This window comes from Pteronotus mesoamericanus, unplaced genomic scaffold (assembly GCF_021234165.1).
Source record: "Pteronotus mesoamericanus isolate MK-2021 breed Mesoamerican mustached bat unplaced genomic scaffold, CSHL_Meso_final contig_27, whole genome shotgun sequence".
In the NCBI taxonomy this organism is placed as follows: domain Eukaryota; kingdom Metazoa; phylum Chordata; class Mammalia; order Chiroptera; family Mormoopidae; genus Pteronotus; species Pteronotus mesoamericanus.
In genome coordinates this window covers 21,288,302-21,311,223 of record NW_026555115.1, presented here as the reverse complement: position 1 = coordinate 21,311,223, position 22,922 = coordinate 21,288,302, and the positions used below count along the sequence as shown (strand labels likewise).

The following is a 22,922-nucleotide window of genomic DNA, read 5'->3' as shown; positions in this document are numbered from 1 at the left end:
CCAGTAACCCAAAAGAAAAACGAGTGAAGGAAATTGTAAGATATTTCATTAAAAATAGCTCTTATACTCAGTCTCACTCATAATAAAAGAAATGCAAATTAAAATGATAAAATACCATTTTTTGTTATAAAATTGGCACAGATCAACAAGTTTGATAACATTGTTGATGAGTATGTTGGGAAAACAGGTACTCTCATGTATTTCTGATATTTAAGTTGGTACAACTTTTATAAATGCTGCCCATTGGTAAAATACAAGGTCTGTCCAAGAAGTATCCATCCAGTCATGTGCTATGAAAGAGACATTTATTGAAGAAGATGCAAGATACAAGAAACATTGTACATAGGACAATGATGCCTCAGTGGACCTCAAAGGAGGCACCTTGGGATCTCACACAATTCTCTGATCTTTGTTGTTTTCAGCCAGTACGCATTCAAAACCCTCAGGTATTCTGCTTTTTGCAGGCCTTCCAGAACGTGGATCACGTTCAATAGATTCTTGATCATCTTTGAAGCATCGTGCCACACTTTTATTTGTGCTGTACTTACTGCATTGTCCCAGAAAGCCTTCTGACTCATCTGAATAGTTTCTGTGGAGGAATGTTCAAGCTTAACAAAAAATTGGGTGCTGATTCGTTGCTCTACTAACTCAGTCATTTTGAATGCGATGGCCACATAGCACACATGCTCACTCAACAGCATCTACCACCCCCACTGACTAGTACAGTGAAGTCATCATTGTTCACACATGTGCATTCCAGTCCACTCTCCTTTGCTGCCAGGTTACATTGATGTTGCACAAACCATTCTTGTTATATTAACAATGGTAGCATTTTTTCCAGACAGACCTTCATGTACTCCAACCTCATCTCCTACCATTTTTCTTACTTCATCTGTATTAGCCATATTGCCCTTCTTGTTGTCCCTCAACTATGCCAAACACACTACAGCCCTGGGACCTATACACTTACCTCTCTCCACTACCCCTGAAATGCACATCAATTTTTCCCTGCCTCCTTCAGGCCTTTGCTCAAATGTCACCTCTTCAGTGAGGCCTTCTCTGATCACTCTATCAAAACCAGCGGCTTCCATCCCCTCTGACCACTTATTATATGACATTACTGTATGTATTTGTTTATTGTCTCTCCTCTCCAACTAGACTGTAAACTGTGTAAAGGCAAGGACTTTGTTATATATACTGCTGCATCCCCAGACTCTGGAATAGTACACGCTCAGCACGTAGTAGGTATATATACTGAAAGAATGGATGAATGAACGAATGAATGAACCTCTTTGGAGGGAAACAGAGATATCTATAAAATTTAGAATGCAAATACCCAGCAATTCCCCTCTATTCATTACTTACAGTCATGTACACATGCAAAATAGAGAATGTCCAAGGCTATTTGCCTTGTTTTTAATAGTGAAAGGGGAAAACAATCTAAGATCAACTTTTTAAATATATCATCTGCATTTTAGAATACTATGCAGGTATGAAAGAATCTCCAATTCTGAAAATTGTTTTGCTACCTTTGGCAAATATACATATGAGTCATGACCATCTTAAGTCCCTGGTGGTGTCACTATAAGAATGATCCCTTTAATGGGGGATTTAATGATAAAGAGAGTAGAAATGGACAGGTAGGAAGAATGAATAATTTTTAGAGTTTTATTTAATGAGTATTAATTTCCTTGCAGAAAACACAGGATTTCTACCATTAAATAATAATAATATAATAATAAGATCTGTACACACATAACCTTGTTCAATAAAAATCTCTTTGTACATCCAAATTCATGAATAGGTCTAAACTGGCAGTACCTATTGTTCATTTATTATTGGTAGAATTCCCATTTTACAGACAAACCTCTTATTTATGGGAAGAGGTTCAGGGTTTCAGAATGTCTTTGGTATATACTTCCTGACACCAGAAGGGCAGAATCCCCCTGCTGTCCATCAAATGACATGCAGTGGCAGCTGCGGGGCATTGTGCAGGGTTACTCTTCTACTGCAGAATTGAAATACTTATAAAAGAGTCATATATACATATAAAGACATAACGCATACAGGATAATCCCCTGGTAACCATACATACTCTTCAATCTTATCAAATTATAATTTGCTTAATGTACCCTTCCCCTCTTTTTTCCTCCAAGTTTCTCTCATCTGGAATCCTATATAAGCTTCTATTCAAATACTACCACTTCAAGGGCCAGACAAAATCCAATCTTGCCACTAAAGGACCAAGTCTTCCCCTGACTCTTCTGCTCTACAGTAATCTTGGCTCTGACCCATTTTTGCCTTTATCAAGCATTTGGCTTTAATCTTTTTGCTGCCTAATACTGTTAGCTTTTCAAAAGTTTTTGACGTATCTTCCAATTAGATTGTGAACTCCTTAAAATCAGATAACTATATTGTTTTTTCTACATTCCTCATGCACCTACATAGCAGATGTACTACATGTCTTGGTTTTGAAAAGTCACATGGTCAATCCAAATATGGTCCAACATATACATTTAGTTTGTTACGGATTTTTCTAGAACTAATCTACATTCTCTGTATAAACAAGGAGTTTCTGCTAGCCCCATAAATGTTGGTTTGGGGGATCAGAACTCATCTGCTGACTCTGTGTCCCAGCCACAGGACTCCAGTTCATCCTGTGGAAACTCAACTTCGATGTCATAAACAAAATTTGGATCATCCTTCTTCTTCTGATTTTTCTCAAAAAGTTCATCCATGATGCTCTTCCTTTTGGCAAGCTCCTTGTCATCTAGTTTGTTCAGGTCTTCCTCAGGATCAATAGCTGTTTCCCGTCGAATTTGTTCCATTGTTTCTGCCAAACTCTGTCCCCATAAGTAACCTCGTAAAAAACTGAATAACTTCTCTAGCTGTCTCAGGGACACCTGTTCCAAGTAACTCTTGTGTCGCGGATTATTCTTTAATTGTTCAGCGGCTCTGTTGCAATCTAGGAGAGAAACAAAACTATATACCACACAGAAGCTATACACCACAACCTATTGGTGCACTGCAAACTACTGACAGCATTATCTGCCATTATAGCAAGGTAGCTAAGTGGCTTTTTGGGGAACAAATTATTCTGCAGAACTATTCCTTTACATTGAGCTATAAGTGTGGTAGAGGAAGGAGGAATGCATTTTTTATTTTCTTAACCTAAAATCAGGGTCATACATATACCCAGGTAGAGGTTTGTTTAACTCTTAATGCCATGTCACACCACAACATAAGACTCAAATCATTCTCATTAAGTGCTTTAGAGAATATTTAAGATAGGAGGCATGATGAAACATGAGGCACCTGAAAACTTTGAAAAGTTTCGGACAGGCATAATGCGCTGGCGACTTCTCCCCTTCATTTCATTCTCATAGATTAAGATAATAGCTGGAGGCTGGAATCTAACTCCACATTTCTTGGCAGTGCACATCATTCTCACATACACTTCAGGGTAAATCAGAGGAAATCTGATGAAAATGTGTTAGTCACATAATGACTTCCTGGAAAAAAGGAAAATAATTACTGTAAGTATAGGATAAATCACTTTCCTCCCTATCCCTCCTCCCCAGCATATCTGGCTCTAGTCCAGATCTAGATCAGTTCTAGAAATGCATGCTCAGCCTATCCAGCTCAATATTTTGAGAGTTACCCTGAAAGCTCAGTTTGGCTTTTGGTTAGCCTTAGTCTTGTTGAATCCCTGACTCATTGAGGGCTGTAGCTATGTTCACACATGAGCTTGGAAATGCTTCAGTTTGAATTACTTAGTGTACTGTACTCTTAACCAAAGATTGTATATGAACTCATGAGTCAGCCCAAGAACTGACTTACAGGATCTTTTTTATTTAACAATTAAACAAGTATATACAGGTACCATCCATGTCAAGGTACTAAGAGTTTTTATAATCTTAAACATAACGTCTGGAGGGGTTCACCAGACCAAATCTGTTTCCCTTGTACTTTATCAATCATTGTACTCATAAGTTTTTTGTAATTACTCATTTTTCAAAAAGATTTTATGCATCTGTTTTTAGAGAGAGAGAAGGGAGGGAGAAAGGGAGAAAAACACCAATATGTTAAAGAAACATCAATGGGTTGCCTCTCACACACCTCCAATCCCCCCAACCAGGGACTTCTGCAACCCAGGCATGTGCCCTTGTGGGTATCAAACCAGCCACCTTTCTATTTGTGGGACAACACCCAACCCACTGAGCCACACCAGTCAGGGCTGCGATTGTTTATTTAATCATTTATCTTCCCTTCTATTCTATATGCTCCATAAGGGCAGGGAACATATCCACTGTTCACCACAATAACACAGCACAATACCTGGAATGTAGTAGGCATTCTGTACATATTTGTTTAATTCAACATGTTAAGACAGCCCTTGTACGTCCTCATAAGTTTTTACAGTCTATAAGTATGATAAAAAAAAGGTAGACCCAATGCAGAATCAGTTTATACATGTACACAGCAATACAGCTGACATTACTTTTAGTTCAACTTACTTGTCTCATTATACGGTTTTTTTCCAGTGACAAAAAACACAACTATTTTTTAGGTTACTACTTTCTATTCCCTTTTCCCTCCCCTGCCACCAATGCCAAGTATAGTTAATTATAGGGACTACTTTCGATGTGACGATATTATTCCCAGGAAAATTTGCAAATATCAAGGAACCCAGAAGTAAAGCAGCATAGGGTAATGATAAACTTAGTTCCGCCAGCAAATCACTATAGGAACATAATTATTTAATACATGTTCACTGTAGAAAACTGGAGGTGAAGGCGGGACGGGGGGAGGAGGAAGCATATATAAAATAATGACCCTTGATTTCTTCCAGTCTTTTTTCTAGGTATAGTTTTATTTTTTTTAAACTATGTTACTTTATATTATACATACTATTTCCTGCCTCTTAAATTTAACAACCTATGTGATTTTTGTCATTAAATTTTCTACTAAAATGCAAATATTTATATGACTGCCAAATGTCCTATGGATATACCAAAATCTCTATTATTCACCCCTTATTGTTGGATGTAAGAATTTTTACTCTTAGAAAATAATATGTTAAAAAACCTGCTTTTTCAAATTTCTGTGCTCTGCTCCTGATCTAATGCAATGATCCCACTCCACCACCCCCCCTTTCTTATTTTCTTTTTAAACAAATACTAATCCCAGTTCATCTTACAAAATTTGGTACATTAGTAAACTTTCTAGGAGATCCCACTGGGCACAAATCCCACATTCTCAAGCAAATGGCTGTACTCATCAACAATGTATGCAACTGATACTCAATAATGTAGTTTTGACTACCGATTTTATTTTTTAACTCATATTTTTACTAATGATTGTATTCTGTCTAAAATGCAAAATAAGTCTAAGAGGCTTATAATAACTCTACTGTCCCCTGCCCTTCCTCTCTCTATAGACAACCAGTTTCAATTCTCTCAAGAGTGTCTTCCAAAATTTATCTTCATAGTTCACTATAGCACGCTTACATTGATACTTTCGGTTTTATTATTCTCTGACATCTTTCCTCTTTGAGATATTGGTCCTACAGCCCTCTGTTCTGCTCCAATCTGTGGATACTCTCTCGTCCTACTTACAGATTAAATTCAATTCATGAAGACAAGCGGACCCATCTTCCTAGACACTAATACTCCCCACTTCTCTCCGCACCACCCCCACCCCAGAGATCAGTGCCTGCCAGAATCTAGCCAAGCGTCCTCCACAGCTTTAGGAATTTATCCAACGTGTAGAAAGACGATCCTCTCCTTACTCACATCCCCACTAGTAAAAGACGTTTATTTACCCTTAGAGAGGTACATAAAATGCATTTTCTTCGACAGGCCAACATCTAAAACCTCTGTGAGGGGCGTTGTTTCCACCCAACCGCAGCGCACAGAGAAGCACCTGACTTGACTTTGAGGCCGGTCGGAGCCTAGAGCTGCAGGAAGAGGTGATAGCCAGAGTCCCGCAGATATGACTGTGGGGTAAACTCCCAGGCAGAAGGTCCGAAACCACAAATACCTGAAGTGGAGGTCGAGGCCGACAGCTAGGGGAGCCCAGTCCCCAGCCAGCGTGCCAAAGACTCGGTCAGGCCGGGGGCCTAGGAAGCCGTTCCCCGAGGACCAACCCTGGTGCACTCGAAGCGCTTGCGCCTGTCCTTGCCCCGCCCCCAACCCGGGGCGGCAAGGGGCGGGGCATCTAGGGAGCGAATCCAGGATCCCGGACTGCCGCCTCCGGAGAGACAGGAACTTTCAGGCACCTGGGCTGCGAGGAGTGGTGGCCGGGAACGGTGGGACCGAAAGTGTGCGGGGACTAAAGGCGCGGGCGCACATAGGCTTCTGTGCCAGTCACTAACTCCTTGGCAGCGCGCTCTGGGAGCAGCGCGAAGCTTATGCAGGCTCCTCCGTCCGCATTTCATCCAGGCGCGCTCGTCTCCGGCGCACGTTCTTCGGCATTCTGGCTGCCCAGGCCGTGGTCGTCCGAGTGGTGGCCTGGCTGCTCCTCTGGGAGTCGGCCTGGCTCACCTGCACAGCAGCTACTGCCGACCCGGGTAAATGGGGGGGCGTGGCTGCGGGTATGGGGGCGGGACTTGAGAGCAAAGCGGGTGGGCAGCAGCCGGACTTCCGGGTCCTCTTCCCTTAAGTGCTTTGCGGAGGTACTTCACTATAACTCGGCGGGCGACCCTAGAACTGTGTGGTGAGCTGTAAGAGGTTAAAAACAAAGTCCAAGTACTTCCATTTTCCTCTTTCTCCACCTGTCCTCCGCACAGCTATGTGGACTCTGGAGAGTCGGGCTCTGTTGTTCCGAGGCAGGACTGGCCACTCTTACTGAAATATTCTAAAGGAAGTGCTCGAAGCGTCTTGGGATGCTGGAAGCTTCTTATCAACAAGGGGCCAGCAAGGCCCCCGTGCCCTGTGAGGTGTGAGGATACCAATCCAGAATACAGACTCTAGGGACGTGGGAAGAAGAGGACGACTAGTTTTGTTTTACAAACATTTAAAAATATTTTTTTCTTCACTCATCCCAGGTGTTTATTATTTATTTTTAAAAATATTTCATTGATTATAGTATAACACGTCCCAATTTTTCCCCTTTTGTCCCCCTCCACCAAGAACCCCTCACTCCCTCAGGCAGTCCCCACGCCATTGTCCGTTTCCACAGGTTGGCTACTCCATTTCCTGTACTGTACTTTTGGGCTGGAGTTTCTGTATCAGTTTGGTCTAGGCATGTGAGTTAATTGATTTCTTTGGGCCCCAGTCCGTGGGCTGGAGTGCTGTACTAGTTGTGAATTCGAGCCCTGAACTAAAAACACAGCCCCAACCCTCGTTGAGATTTCGTTGTGGTGGGCGAGACGAATGCCTGCAAGTGGTAATTAGATAAATTACCACTTTGATAGGGAAAGGAAAGTCCAAAAAAAAAAAAAAAAAAACCACGTGAGTTTCTCCATCTGGAAAATAATAGACTAGTGTCTGTCGATCAATGCAGTTCTGCTTTTGTGTGTTTACATATTATGTTTCCAAATTTATGTGAAGAAAAGATTATGAGGCCAAAAAGATACTTTAAACCGTTGGACTTGGTAATATCTTTCTAGACTCTTCCCACACTGGCATTTTATGTTTAAAAAGGGGTCAGTTTCCAGAGTGAGTACAGACCAACCACAATAACCAAATAAAGTAATAACTTAAGAAAAAAAATATTGAAGGTCAGTTCAGATGCAAAAAAATTGTTTTTAAAATGGTGCTTTTGCATTAAAAATCACAAACTGTCTAGTATTTACTATACTGTTTATAAATAGCCTTTCTACCATCCCCAGATGAATGTGATTTTGTACTCTCTGGTGTATATTCCAACAGAATTTAAACCTTTAATCTGACCTTTTTTTCTAATTTAATATATTGGTATTTAAAAATTCTTATTCCCCATCACACCCCCATTAAAATTAAGCATGATGAAAAAAACATCTGGATATGTACAAGAGTTATTTGTAGCAAAGAAGGGTTTAAAAAGCTCGGAGAGTGGAAATATCTGAGGCTTTAAAAGTCAGGCAAATCTGGCTTTTAATCTGTTACTTATTTGTAAGACCCAGAGCCAGTTAGTAACTGTTTATAAGCCTCCTTTGTACAAATGGCAATAATTTTGCCTGCCTGTTTTTCTAGATTGTGAAAGTTAAAACTGATGTGAAAGCCCCAAGTAGAGGATCTGTCATATAAGTATTATTTAATAAATGTTATTTTTCCATACTTTTTCCCTTCCGTCCCTTGTATATTTCAGATTTTTTTCATCTCCATGTTATTTTTTTCCATGTGTATTTTCAGGAGTATATCTAATGGACCTAGCAACATAAAATACAATATGGTTTTTAGTGTGTTTGTTTTAATGTTCTTCCTGTACACTGCCAGCTTTTGAAAATGGAGTAAAATTATCTAGTACGATGCCACGCTGAGTTGGTGATCTGATCATCAGTAATTGAATTTTTAATTGTATGATGCTGACATTAAGTAATAGTTTTAATGTTTGAGTTCTGCATGAAGTCTGTATAGTGAGATTTCTGGTTACTCTAAGTTTATAGAGGAACTCTTTGAAAAGACTCCAGTTTTTGTTTTTTGAAATCCTCTCAACATCTTCACAAGGCATAATGTACTGTCTTTTCAGTTTTATAGGTGTAGATGGTAGAATACGGAAGTTGCTATTACGAATCTGAAACACAGTTTCAGTGAGCCGGGATTAAAACTGAGATTTTCTGGCTCCTTTTTAGCCATTCTGTTCTTTTTGGTGTCCTGGGATCACCTGAACAAAGTAATATTAATAACAAATACTTACACATAGCACTATGTGGTCAGACCTGTTCTAAGTTCTTCTTCATATATTAAGTTCTCATGACAACTAGCAGAGCAATAAACCATCTTGCCCAAAGTCACACAGCTATTAAATGACAGACTGGGACTTGAAGATAGGCAATAACTCCAAAGTCAGTCTTCTTAACCCCCATGCTATATCAGAAATAAATTAAATATAACTCAATTTAAGTTTTAAAGGTTTTTGTTTTATTTTGAGATTGGTTTTATTTTTCCAGTGTAGTAAGGCTTATTAAAACAATTATTGTCTAATTATTTAAGTATTCTTTCATTGAGTGCTTGTTTTATTTTTTAAAAACTTTTTTTTTTTGTTTCTTATAGGCGTAAAGGCCACTTGCTCTGACATCATTTTGCGGCAAGAAGTTTTGAAAGATGGTTTCCACAGGTAAATTGCCTGCTGACTTCTACTTGCATCATAGTACTGTTTCATATAATTTAGAGCAAAACCAAATGAGTAGTTGAAAAATGGATGAACTGAAAAAATCGCGTTCTTCCAGTTATGTGACAGATTTATTATACATGGTTACAGTTTGAAATAATGATTAAAATAACAGTGGAAAAGAAAACATGTTTATTATTTACCATATACTTAGAAGTTATATATATGATATCCTATTTAATCTTCACAATGGTTGTGAGGCAGATGATATTTTTCTTGTTTTTCAGATGAAGTAACTAGGGCTCAGAGAATTTAAATAACTTGGTAGTGGGTAGGGTGGTATAGCCAGTTCTGGCTCCAGTTTAGGTCTACCATGCTCCAAAGCTATGTTCTCAAGTAGTTCTAAGATATTATACCACCTTAAATCACTATTTGTGATTTTCAAGACTTGGTCCCAAATGACCGAGCTGTTTCCAAAATATAAATTATCCTCAAAAATGGATATCTGCCAGTATTGAAGATATTTTTAAAAAGACTGGTAAAAAGTTGTAGGAACTGCTCCGTAAGAAAATTTCCCAAACTTTAAAGCTTCTCAAGGTAATTACTTTGAAATGATTCTCAGGTATTTGATTTAAAAATTCTGATACATTTATTTACTTATTTGCTTGCTTATTAATCCTCACCCAAGGATATGTTTATTGATTTTAGAGAGAGAGGATGGGAAAGAGAGAGGGAAGCATCAGCGTGAGAGAGGAACATCAATTGGTTGCCTCCTGTTTCCAGGACTGAACCTGCAACCTCCATGTGCCCTGACCAGGGATTGAACCTGCAACCTTTTGGTATAGGGGACGATGCTCTAACCAACTGAGCCACCCAGTCAGGGCCTGATAATATGTATTTTTAAAATCATTTCATTTTATGTCAATTTAAAATCTCTCTCTCTTCTCTTCAAAGCTGGCCTACATGTGAATGAGTAGGTAGGCAGTATCGTAGAAAGAACTTGGGTGGTTTTGTTTTTTGTTGTTGTTTTTTTTTTAAAACTCAGATTTGGGCTCAAAATGTAGCTCTATTATTTAGTATCTGTGTGGTGTTAATCAAGTTACTTAAATCTTTACTACCTCATCAGTATCACTGGATTATGATAATAGTTCCTCATTAGGTTTATAAGAACTAAAACAGAATATATGGAAAGCCCTTTAATGTAGTGCTTGTCACATAGTATATACCTTGGAAATGTTAGCTATTGTTAATACTGAGATAGGTGATCAAGCAGGGCAATACAGTTTCAGTCAAAGAGATGTGACTAAAAAGTAATAAAACTAACTTTGGGAGGGAAGTTGCTTCTGAAAGGAGTTTTTTACAGGATTCCTGGTATATTTTTGCAATGCCAAGGTAATTGTGCCAAGTATATAGATTTTCTCTTTAAAGTAATTGGGATATATTCTCAAGGAGGATTGGGAGATAATAAGTAATGTAAAGATGACAGTGTAATCATAAATGATTTCTAACAAGGAAGAAAGAAGTGCCTGGAGAGGCTATTGTAAGGGCAAAAGTAGCTGCCCGGTAATAAGTATTGCAGATGAAAAACAGGACAGAAAACCAAATATGAAGAGAGATAGAACCCACAAGAATAGCTTCAGAAAATAGAAATCTGTTATTTGAGACTTTCAGAATATACCAGTAATCATTGTTTTAAAAAAGGCTTTTTAGTTACGGGAAGAACAGGTGTGGTTTTGCTGCTAGGATGGTTGAGGAAACATTAACAGATTAAAGAAAGTAAAATTTGATACCTCTTCTTATTTCTGTCTTCTTGGTCAAGAAGAATTACTTCCACTTTGGAAATGGTCAAGCAGGTGTTGGTAGTAGGAAACTGAAGTGCAGAATGTGTAAGGGAAGTATACAAAAGGGCCTTACTACTCTAAATGAGTGTAGAGTCTCCCCTCTCTGATGAACTCTATCTCATTGCAATAGGAGAATTTGCTTAAATGATTGCCGAACTTCTATTTGTAATCTCTGGATAATCTGAGCGCTAGCTGATGAAGATTCTGGGCAAAATTCTAGACCAGATTATTAAAAGGATGGTTTGTGCAGTGGAGGTCTCTGGGAATTAGCACAATTTATTACAAATTTATTTTCTTTATAGAGCTATTAGATAGGTAGATCAGAGAAATGCTGTAGCATTTCCATATAACTTTTGGAATCAACTTGTAGATTTCATAAAAAAAGTTTCATGGTATTTCATTTGGGATTCTGTTGAAACTCTAGATCAATTTGTAGAGAACTGATATGTGAACATTGAATGTTCTAATGCATGAATATGTGCATTTTCATTTATTTAGGTTTTATCGGTTTAATCTTAACAATATGTAACTTTATATTTTGTTAAATTTATCCCTAAATATTCCATGTTTTTTGATGTAAAATTTTCATTTCTACTTATTGATGGCTAATAATAGAAATACAGTTGATTTTGGGGGGAAGGCAGAGACAAATGTATTTGAAAAAATAATTAATAAAGAAGCTAAAAGTTAAAAAAAAAAAGAAATACAATTGATTTTTATATGGTGTTATGGTACCCTGATTCTTTGTGAAATCACTTATCAATGCCTACAGCTTTTTTGTAGACTCCTTATCTGTTCAACATAGATGATCATGGGTTTGCAAATAAAGACAATCTGTACAGTTTTTATATCTTTTTATTCCCTGTTTGACCTGGCTAGGATCCCTAATGTAACATTGAATTAGAATGTTATTTTATCCAGTCTATCAATCTCTACATTCTAATTGGAATGATTAGACCATTTACTTTTAGTAAATACTGGTTTGGTTGGGTTGGCTTAAATTTATCCATCTAGCTACTTTTTTTTTTTCCTATTTGGCCCATCTAGCCTTTTCTCTGTTTTTTTTGCCTTATTTTGGATAAAATGAGTATTTTTTAAGCATCTCATCTTATCTCCATTTTTGGCCTAGTAACTATATTTTCTTTTTAATTGGTTGTTTTAGGGCTTACAGTGTGCAATTTTAAGTTATCATAGTCTACTTTCAAATGGTATTATTTTACACCATGAATGAGGCTCATGACTCTTATATCAGAATAGTTCATTTCCTTCTCCTTTCCTTTATGCTATTGTTGTCATACATTTATTAATTTTACATTTTACTTATGTTGTAAACCCCACAATATATTGTTATTATTTTTGTTTTGAAAAGTCTTATTACATTATTATTTATTTTAATTTTGGTAAATACCCATTATATAAAGTATACCATCTTAAACTTTTTAAATTGTATACTTTAGTGGAATTAAAAACATTTACAACTGTTGTGTTACCATCACCACCATCCATCTGCAGAGCTCTTCACCTTGCAAAACTGAAACCCTGTACCTCTTAAAACATCAACTCTCTATTCTCCCCTTCTCCCAGCCTCTGGCAACCACCATTCTACTTTCTATCTCTATGAATTTGACTATTCTAGGTACCTCATATAAGTGGAATTATACACTACTTCTGACTGAATTATTTCACGTAACATAATGTCTTCAAGTTTCACTTATATTTTTTGTGGAACTGTCATATTGTTTTCAGTAGTGACAGCACCATTTCACATTCCCATCAACAATGCACAGGGGTTCCAGTTTCTCTATCAGTCGTATTTTAAAGCAATTAAAAAATGAGAAAAATGCTTTATTTTTGTTTTTTTCCTAGGGGTGGGGCAGGTGGGTGCCAAGAAAAATATTTTTATATTCACCCACACATTACCATTTGCTCTTCTGTCTTTCTTGTAGGTTCAAGTTTCCATCTGATTTTCTTTTTTCTGCCTGAAGAACTTCCTTTACTATTTATTGCAGTAACAAATTCTGTTAGTTTGTGTTTGTTTTAATCTTTATTTTTGAAGGATTCCTCCTGGATATATAATTCTAAATTGATAGCTTTTTTTCTTTTAATACTTTACATACATTATTCCATTGTCCTCTGGTGTGTTCTTATCTTTGTTACTCTCTACGTAATTTTCCTTTTTCCTCCGATTGCTTAAAAAAATTTTTTTTTCCTTTGACTAGATGGTAATATGTCTTGGTATGGGGTAGTGTGTATGTGTGTGTGTGTGTGTGTGTGTGTGTGTGTGTGTGATTTCTGCTTGGTATTTGTTGAGCTTCTTGGATTTACTACCTTACAGTTTTCATGAAAATCAGAAAATTTTCAGCCATTATATCATCCTCAAATTTTCTTTCTGTTACATTCTCTCTCTCTCTCTCAATATTCTCCACTTGAGTTGAAACGTCTCTGAAACTGTTTCTCCTCCCACCCCAATTCTTATTTCCTTAGCATGCTTCAGTTTGTAGTTCCTGTTGCTGTATCTCCAAGACACTTAATCTTTTCTTCTGCAGTGTCTAATTGCTTTTAATTATATCTGGATAGTTTTTACTTCAGAAAGCGTCTTTTTCATTTCTTGAAGTTGCATTCAGCTCTCTCTATATTTCTTCACTTTCCTTCATAATGTTCATGTTTTTCTTCAAATCCTTGAACGTGTTAGGTATATTTATAATGATATAATGTCCTTTGCTAATTTTGTCACCTTGTCATCTCTACTTGTTTTTTTGAATGATTTTTTTCTTCATTATTAGTCACATTTCCCTGCTTCTTCGTACATTTAGTAACTTTTGATTGGATACTGAATATTGTGAATGTTGCGAATATAAATGTTTTTGAGTGGTCAATTTTTTCTTCTTTTAAAGGAGTTAGCAGTTTCATTAGCAGTTTTTCTTTTAAAGCTTCTATTCACTTTTCTCCAGAGCATTTTATCTTGCTGACTTTTTAGGAGTTGTTTTAAATTTTTTATTTATTTATTTTTAGAGGGGGGAAGGGAGGGAGAAAGAGAGGGAGAGAAACATCGATGTGAGAGAGAAACATAGATCAGTTGCTTCTCGTACACATCCTGACTGGGGACTGAATCCACAACACAGGCATGTGCCCCAACCAGGAATCAAACGAGCAACCCTTTGCTTTGTGGGACAATGCCCAACCAATTCAGCCACACCTGTCAGGGCTGTTAGCAGGTTTTGGTTACTTGTTTATACACTTCATCTTTTCAACTTTTTTTTGTATAGGTTGAAAATTACAAGTGTCTATTAATTACTTCAGGGCTTTACTGTATGGGATTTGAAGTGAAAGCTTTGGTTGGGGTTCCCGTTGGGATTTCTATGCTTTGGTTGGTTGGAAAGGAAATGTCTCCCTACCTTGTATGAAATTTTAGAATTTCTCATATTTTGGTTCCCTGGTCATATTTTGCCCATCTTGTGGAGTTACACCTTGCTCATGCATATCTTAATATTCAACAAAAACTCAGGGGGACTCCCCAGTTCAGATTTCTAGAGCTTTTCCTACATAGTTCCTCCTCTCTGGAACTTAGCATTGTGACTTCCAGCCACTTCAGATTTCCTTAACTGTCATATCTGTTTTCTTACCTAAGCAAAACTGTCATGGTGTGTTTTGGATCTCATTTCCTGCATTTGGTCCAAAACATGCCTCCAGACAGAAAGATAGGACAATTATATGTCTAGGTTTATAGTTTATTTCAAATTGATTTTTGTATGTGGTATGAGGTGGAGGTCAAGGTTTATTTTTTTCTGTATAGATATCCAGTTGTTTCCATGTTGTTTTTTGAAAAGACTATCCATTCTCCATCAAATTATATTGGACCTTTATTGAAAATGTGTGTGTCTAGCCCTGACTGGTGTGGCTCAGTTGATTGGACATCATCCCATGAAGCAAAATGTCGCTGGTTCGATTCCCAGTCAGAACACATGCGTGGGTTGCCGGTTTGGTCCCCCATCAGGGCACATTTGAGAGGCAGCCAACCAGTGTTCCTCCCTCACATCAATGTTTCTCTCCCTCTCTTTCTCCTTTCCCTCCTCTCTCTCCAAAAATACATAAATAAAATATTTTTTTTAAACAAGAAAGAAAATATGTGTGTGACTGTTTTTGGACTCTGTCACTTTCTGTTGACCTGATTTCACACTGATACAGTGATTTTCAACCTTTTTCATCTCGTGGCACATATAAACTAATTACTAAAATTCTGCGGCACACCAAAAAATAGGTATAATTTTGATTTATTCAAACTGGATAGCTACTGTTGTGTTGGCCATTTTTTAATTTGAATTGTCAAGGGAAAAGAGGTCAGTGTTCCTGACTAAAAAAATGTCAGGTATTGCATGTTTTAAAAATTCTTTCAGCACAGCAGGGTGACTCTTGTGACATACCGGTTAAAAATCATTGCAATAATATAAAACTGTAGCTTATGACATGAATATATGAAAGATCTAATGGGTGGTTCTGACATAATATAAATATTTCATTTGACTTTATAATCTTATTTATAATATTTGAAATATAGTGTTTGTACTCATTTGAATGTAGTGTTATGCTATCTCATTAACAGTTGAAGAGATTTACTGTAAACATATTTGCCTTACAGAGACCTTTTAATAAAAGTGAAATTTGGAGAAAGCCTTGAGGACTTACAGACCTGCCGACTCTTAATTAAACAGTACATCCCGACAGGACTTTTTGTGGATCCATATGAGTTGGCTTCATTACGAGAGAGAAACATAACAGAGGTACAACTATTAGAGGATTTTTTTTTAGAGGGTTTTTTTGTTTTGTTTTGTTTTTTTAAGAAAGCTATAATTTAGGTTAAGGCAAACTAGTGTGCAAGAAAACATTGTAGTTTTTTTTATTCATTTTGTAAAAGTGTAAAAAGTAACATCTTTTAGTTGGTATAGGAGTTTCTTTAACAAGCGAGTGATACTTGTACTTGTCAATAGTAAACCTACTAAACTGAGCTAGTAAATGCTTTTTGGCAGGATGGTTCCTAGTTTAGTGATTAGAAAAAGTATATATGTGTTTAAGAAGATTAACAATTAATCCTGCTTCAACAGCAACTTTGCTAAATTAGAGACACACTCAAATATCTGTGTAATTTGAGTATGAAGAGAAAGGAGATTCATATTTATTGGATTTCTATATGCCAGATATCTTCTTTTTAAAGAAGAAAGGTGAAATTAAGCATTAAAGAAAAATTATTCCATACCCTTTACATAATTAGTCTTTATAACACCCCTGGAAGTATTATCTCCATTTTATAGGTAAGAATAATGAAACATTAAGAGACCAAGCTTATTCCGGATCACATAGGTAAATGAAAGAAGAGCCATGGAATGAATCCAGGTTAATCTAATTGCACTGTTGTTGCTCTTTCCAGAAACAAACCTTACTCCTTTGTTAAGGGGTTTCTCTAATAAGAATCACCTGGGGGTACTTTTTCTTCAGTTTATTGTTTTCCTGGGAAATCTTAATTCAGTAGGTCTAGATTAGACACCAAAATCTACTTTTAATGACTCAGGTCATTCCTGTTAAGAAAGTTTGGGAAACATTGTCTTAGTTCATAAGATTATAATTTATATATGAATTAGTTATTTATTTATTTTAGATTTTATTTATTTATTTTTAGAGAGAGGGGAAGGGAGGGAGAAAGAGAGGGAAAGAAACATCAATATGTGGTTGCCTCTAGCACGCCCCCACTGGGGGCCCAGGCTGCAACCCAGGCACGTGCCCCAGACCAGGAATCGAACTGGTGACCCTTTGGTTCACAGGTCGGTGCTCAATCCACTGAGTCACACCAGCCAGGGCATATATATGAATTTTTAAAAAACAAAATATGAATACACTTGGAGTCATTCATGATAGCAACTTATTTCTAGTTCTGCTTTAGGCCAATTTCTTCACCCACTTGCTTGCTTGCTTGCTTTCTTCCTTCCTTCCTTCCTTCCTTTATTTCAATTTCTTTTTGAATAGGTAATTACATTCTCATGGGTCAAAATTCAGGAGGTATAAAAAGGTACACAATGATAAGCTTCCACCTCTCTTAATTCCCACTCATCAAGGTTTTTCCTGTGTTCTGTTTTGTGTATATATGGCAGTGTTGATATACATGTTCACATATATACCAGTTTAGATACATATGTGCATGTGGAAAGACTCCATGGCTTTTTTTCTCATTTGTTTCTTCACTGAGTCATGAATTCTGAATGAGACTTCTGAAATTTCAAATAATAGACTTTAAATTTAAATGCAGCTTTTGACTTGTAATGACATGTGTTGGAATTATATTTAAATGTACCTAATAAAATTGTCTACCATGGTTTAAGAAAATGGATTTTTTTTTTTTTTTTTTTTTGGCATAGAAGTACCCAGAAAGAAGTCACCTGCCCACACCTTTGGTTGGGATGAGATTGGGGTGTGTGCTGGCTGACTATAACAAGATAATGGAGTGGGTAAAGGGTGCCACCATAGATTGATAACTCTTTTTCTTAATTGTTTTTTTTTTTTGCTTCCTAATCTTCTAATCCCAAATTTTAAGGCATTTAAGTGAATTTACTTTTTATTTTTGCAATTTTTATAAAAATAGGTGTCTTATTTATGACATATAGATCATTAGAAATTGATTTCTTGATCTTTTAGATGCTATTTCCTTCTGCCTAGTTGAGTTAAGACTGTGGCTCAATTCTTTGTGTAGAGAAACTTTGTCGTGAGAGGTAGTATTATATGATGACTTAACTGGAAAGAAGAGAATTTATATGTAGATTGGTGCTTATATATTTAGCTTGGGATCTTGACTCTATTCCATGATATAAAATTTTGGTTGCAGCAAATAGAACAGTGGGTCTAAATCAAGTGGGTGATGTGACAACAAAATGTTTTATGAAGAACTTGTGATGGTTTGTGAGCAACCTCATTTCATTTTTAGGTAGATCTATTAGACAGATATAATTAGTCAAAATCTCTCCTGTTCTTTGAAAACAGTATTATTTTAGATTGAAACATATGAAATTGCTGTTTTGTGGTCAAAATGGAAATGTGTGTTTTTGAATTTGTAAGTTTTACTCAATCAAAACATGTAGTATTAGGATTTCTGCTATGCCAACTTGGAGAACAGGGACCAGATATACTCTCCCACTTGAAATTAACATCCAAGAATTAATATACCAGTCTCAAAAAATATTATATATTTTATTTTTATAAAGTTTTACATTTTTAGATGATATATATAAGTTGTTCAAAGGCATCAGCTACTATGCTTTAATTGGGGTTTTTTTTTAGAGCTCTAGTCCATGAGAGAAAGATTTCGCAAATATTGTAAATGTAGCAACTTTGTAGCTTAATTCATTTAACTTTGCTATGGTCAGTTTGTGACACATATAGTTGAATGTTGTCATGAAAATGTATAGGTCCATGTCTGTTAACCAATGCGTGTGCTTTAGGATTAATTTTTAATGCATAATTTCAATTTCTTGGTAACATGTTATTGCTGTTGTTTTATCTGTGGTGAAAGTGGAATAAGGAATTATAATTTTTATAGATCAGCCTATAGTCACTGTACTTTTGGGAATTGCATTGATGGTTTCTCACATGTTTGGGAGATATTCCAGCATCCAGTGATTGTCCAAATCACTTTTGATTGTCAGGTTATGATTTCCAAAAATGTTTTTCTGTTGTTTTAAATCTAAAGTGATATCTATACCTCCACTGTCTGAATTTTTTATCACACTTGAATTTTTTTGTGTACCAATTTCTATAATTTTTTCTTTTTCACTGTTTTAACTAGGTTTCAAAGAAAGTCATATGTGAAATGCCTAAGTCTGCTCCAAGACTTCAAATTGTTGTCTGTGGATTAGCTCCTAATTGATCTTGGTTTAAAATGGATTTGAGTCTCTATTAAAGTTCATTTAAAAAAATTAACCTTATTTAAAAAATTTAGACATAATTCACAGAACATAAAACTCACTCTTCTGAAATGTACAATTTAGTAGTTTTTAATATATTCATAAAGTTGTGCAGCTGTTAACATTATCTAATTCTAGAATATTTTCATCACCTGAAAAGAAACACCTTATAAGGATGATTTTTTAAAGTAAGATACCTGGAATAAATTTTGTTTTGAACCATCACCAAATAATCCTTGAGCACCAGAGCCCTCTCTCAAGGCCAGATTGCTATTTCTACCTGCCTCATTTTTTTTATATCTCAGCTTAAATTCATATTTTAAAAAATTCTCAATTTGGGGGTAGTTACCGTATTTTTATTTCTATGAAAAAAATAAAAAAATTAAAACCAAGTATTAGAGAAATTAAAGATCATAGTACCATCATAAATTCTAAATAGCACAATCATAATAATAACTTTATATCAGTTCTTATTATGCTTAATTTTCAACTAGTCAAGCATTGCCTATTTTATGTTGTTTAACCTAATTGAATAGGGGGGTCCTTTTGACCTGATTTTGAATTTTGGTTCTTCTACTTACTAGCAATATTGTTTATCCACTCTGATAACTTTGTCCATTTATATAATGGGCTAAATCAGGTCTGCATTTGAACATCGAGAAGATAGAAGTCATGAATACAGAAGAAATATACAACTTTAAAATAAACAGTGAAGCCATTGCAATTGTTAAAGTTTCACTTACGTTGATTCCGTCATGAATTCAAATACAATCTGCACTCAAGAAATGAAAAGAAATTCAGACCCAAAATGACAGAGGAAGTGGAAGCTACATTAACCTCCTCCCAGGACCAGTCTGGAATTACAACTAAATTGTAGAGAAATCATCCAGAATAACCAACTGAACACTAGCTGGAGAGAAGCTTTATAACCAAGGACAGAAAGAAGAAACCACTTCACACAACCAGATAGGTAGGCAGTGCAGAGGAGGCATGAAAGGGCTGGCTGTGCTCTCACAGGCAGCAGCTAAAGTTCCAGAAGGATGTTTCAGCAACCAGGGGGTTCCCCTGAGAAATTTAGGATCTGAACCCCGAGCTGGGCTCCCTAGCCTACAGCACCAGAGCTGGAAAGGAACCTAGATAACATCCAGCTGTGAAAAGCAGCAGGGTTTATGTCTGTCAGGGAGAGATGGCTGGAGACGCAGATAGCCTCTTTAAAGGGCCAATGCACAAAATTTCTTTTGCAGCCACTTACCCTGGGCTCTGGCAGAAGGAAGGTAGATTGGAACTAGAGATGCTTGAGGAGAGTCTGGGGTTGGTGGCTCTCGGGAGAGAACTAAAGAAACAGCCATCAGGCTCCCTATGCTGAGTCATTCCCCATACTACAGAAACCATCTTTCTCAGGCAGAGCGCTGTTTTCCAAGTGGTATAAGCCTCAGGGGAAGTAATAGTGCTGTCCACAGGAATTACTTTGCCCTGCCCTGTGGTGCTTAAGTTAGGCTGCTGATTTCAGCTTGATTAGATCAACAACTGATTGGTTTAATAGCTGATTAGTCTAGCAGCTAAGGCAGAAAATACAAAGAAGAAGCCAAAATGGGAAGGCAAACAAACAGACCCCAAATGAAAGAATGAGAGAATTCTTCAGAAGAACTAGGTGAAATGGAGGCAAGGAATTGATCAGATATAAAGTTTACAGTAATGAGTATAATACTCAACAGCATGAGAAGAGACATAGAAACTATAAAAAAGGACCAGTAAGAAATAAAGAATGCAATATTTGAAGTAAATAATGCACAGGAAGGATTAAATAGTAGGCTAGGTGAAGCAAAGGGCCAAATCAATGTTTTGGAAGACAAGGTAGGAAAAAAAAACAAAACACCCAGGCAGAGCAGCAAAAAGAAAAAATAATTTAAAAAAATGGGGAGAGCTTAAAAAACATTTTGGACAACGTGGAGCATAACATCATCTGCATCATTGCAATACCAGAAAGAGAAGAGTGTGAGCAAGGGATAAAGAACCTATTTGAAGAAATAAGGACTGAACTCTTCCTTAATCTGGTGAAGGAAAAAGTCACATATGTCTAGGAAGTCCAGAGAGTCCCAAGCAAGTTGGACCCAAAGAAACCTATACAGAGACACATTGTGATTAAAATGACAAGGCTTAAAGACAAGGAGAGAATTATAAAAGCCACATGAAGAAACCAGGTAGTTACATGCAGAGGAGCAGCAAGTAGACTGTCATCTGATTTCTCAACAGAAACATTTCAGCCAGAAGGGAGTGGTGTGAAATATTCGAGGTGATGAAAAGCAAGGACCTACAATCATGGCTACTTTACCCAGCAAGGCTATATTTAAAATTGAAGGAGTAATAAGGAGTTTCCTAGGCAAGAAAAGGCTAAAGGAGTGTGTTAACACCAAACCAGTACTGCAGCAAATGTTAAAGGGCTTTCTCTGAGAAGAAGGAGGAGGAGAAGGGGGAGGGGGCAGAGCAGGAGAAGGAGATTAAGGGGGGGAAAAAAAAGAGGAAAACAGTCTAACAATAAAATGGCACTAAATATGTATCTATCAATAATCATCTTAAATGTAAATGGCTTAAGTGCTCCAACCAAAAGATAGAGGGGAGCTGAATGGATAAGAAAACAAGACCCATATTTATGCAGCCTCCAAGAGACCCATCTCAGATTGAAAGATACACACAGACTATAAGCAAAGGGATGGAAAAAGATATTTCATGCAAATGGAAAAAAAACTCCGCTGGTGTAGCAGTACTTATACCTGACAAAATAGACTTTAAAACCAAGGCTATAGTAAGCGACAAAGAAGGACACTACCTAATGATAATGGGAAGAATCCAACAAGAAGATATAACCCTAGAAAATATTTACACATCCAACATTGGAGCACCTAAATATGTAGAGCAAATCTTGATGGACATAAAGGGAGAGAGCGACAGAAATACAGTCATAGTTGGGGATTTTAACACCCCATTGATTTCAGTGGATAGATCTTCCAGTCAGAAAATCAACAAGGAGACAGTGGTCTTAAACAATACACTAAATCAAATGGATTTAATCAGTATCTTCAGAACATTTCAGTCCAAAGCAGTAAAATATACATACTTTTCAAGGGCACATGGAATATTTTCTAGGAGAGGCCACATGTTAGGACACAAAACAAGTCTCAATAAATTTAAGAAGATTGAAATCAAGAGAGGGTTAAGATGGCGGAGGAGTGAATGGGAGTCACGCTGACCTCCTCCCAAGACCAAACTGGAATTGCGAATAAATAGTGGAGTAATCACCTGGAAAACAATGGAACGATAGTGGGAGAGGAGCCTTGGAGCCGCGGACAGTGGATTCAACTCTCACACATCCCAACGGGTGAGAAGTGCGGTGAAGGCTCGAGAGGGTAGGCTGGGTGCCCACGGGCACTAGCACCAGAGGGACATTGAAATTACCAGTTAGCTTCCCCCGAGAAGAATGGGGTCTGAATCATAAACAGGGACCCCTAAACTACAGCAGCTAAAACCAAGAAAATACAGACAAAATGCAACCCCGAAAAGCTTAGGGGCGCTCTCTACCAGAGACAGGTGGCTGGGGATGCAAAGAGACATTTAAAGGGCCAACGCAAAAATTGCAGTGGCAGCCACCCTCCTTGATCTCTGGGTAGAGGCGGCATCAGGGTGGGCTGGTGCCTGGGAAAAGACTGGTGAGGAAAACTTTGTGAAGAAAACTGACACGGCGGCCAGTGGAGCCCTGGTGATAACGCACCTCCCACTGTGCAGCTAGCATCTCGCTCAGGCATAAGGGAATCAATTAACCTGCCTTTTGTGCGCTCCACACACAGCTTGTGCATGTGAGCCGGGGGCCTGAGTGCAGACTGGCTGG

At 37.2% G+C, this 22,922-nt stretch overlaps 2 protein-coding genes across 3 annotated transcripts in view; one reads left to right on the top strand and one right to left on the bottom strand.

Annotated features, from left to right (window-relative positions):
• Window positions 1-1,654: 1,654 nt before the first annotated feature.
• Window positions 1,655-6,154, bottom strand: CEP19 (centrosomal protein 19). Of its 2 annotated transcripts, XM_054575134.1 has the most exons (4): window positions 6,043-6,154; window positions 5,825-5,959; window positions 3,316-3,512; window positions 1,655-2,965 (listed from the first exon to the last, which is right to left on the bottom strand). In XM_054575134.1, the coding sequence occupies exons 3-4, from the start codon at window positions 3,443-3,445 to the stop codon at window positions 2,607-2,609; spliced, it is 489 nt and encodes a 162-aa protein (XP_054431109.1). In that variant the 5' UTR covers window positions 3,446-3,512; window positions 5,825-5,959; window positions 6,043-6,154; the 3' UTR covers window positions 1,655-2,606. The 2 variants fall into 2 exon arrangements, with proteins under 2 accessions (XP_054431109.1, XP_054431108.1); XM_054575133.1 differs by lacking the exon at window positions 5,825-5,959.
• The window catches only part of PIGX (phosphatidylinositol glycan anchor biosynthesis class X), a 34,769-nt gene continuing 17,841 nt past the window's right edge, over window positions 5,995-22,922 (top strand). The window contains exons 1-4 of the mRNA XM_054574926.1: window positions 5,995-6,005; window positions 6,387-6,571; window positions 9,198-9,261; window positions 15,733-15,874. Of these exons, the coding sequence (XP_054430901.1) occupies window positions 5,995-6,005; window positions 6,387-6,571; window positions 9,198-9,261; window positions 15,733-15,874 (402 nt within the window). The remainder of the gene's footprint in view (window positions 6,006-6,386; window positions 6,572-9,197; window positions 9,262-15,732; window positions 15,875-22,922) is intronic.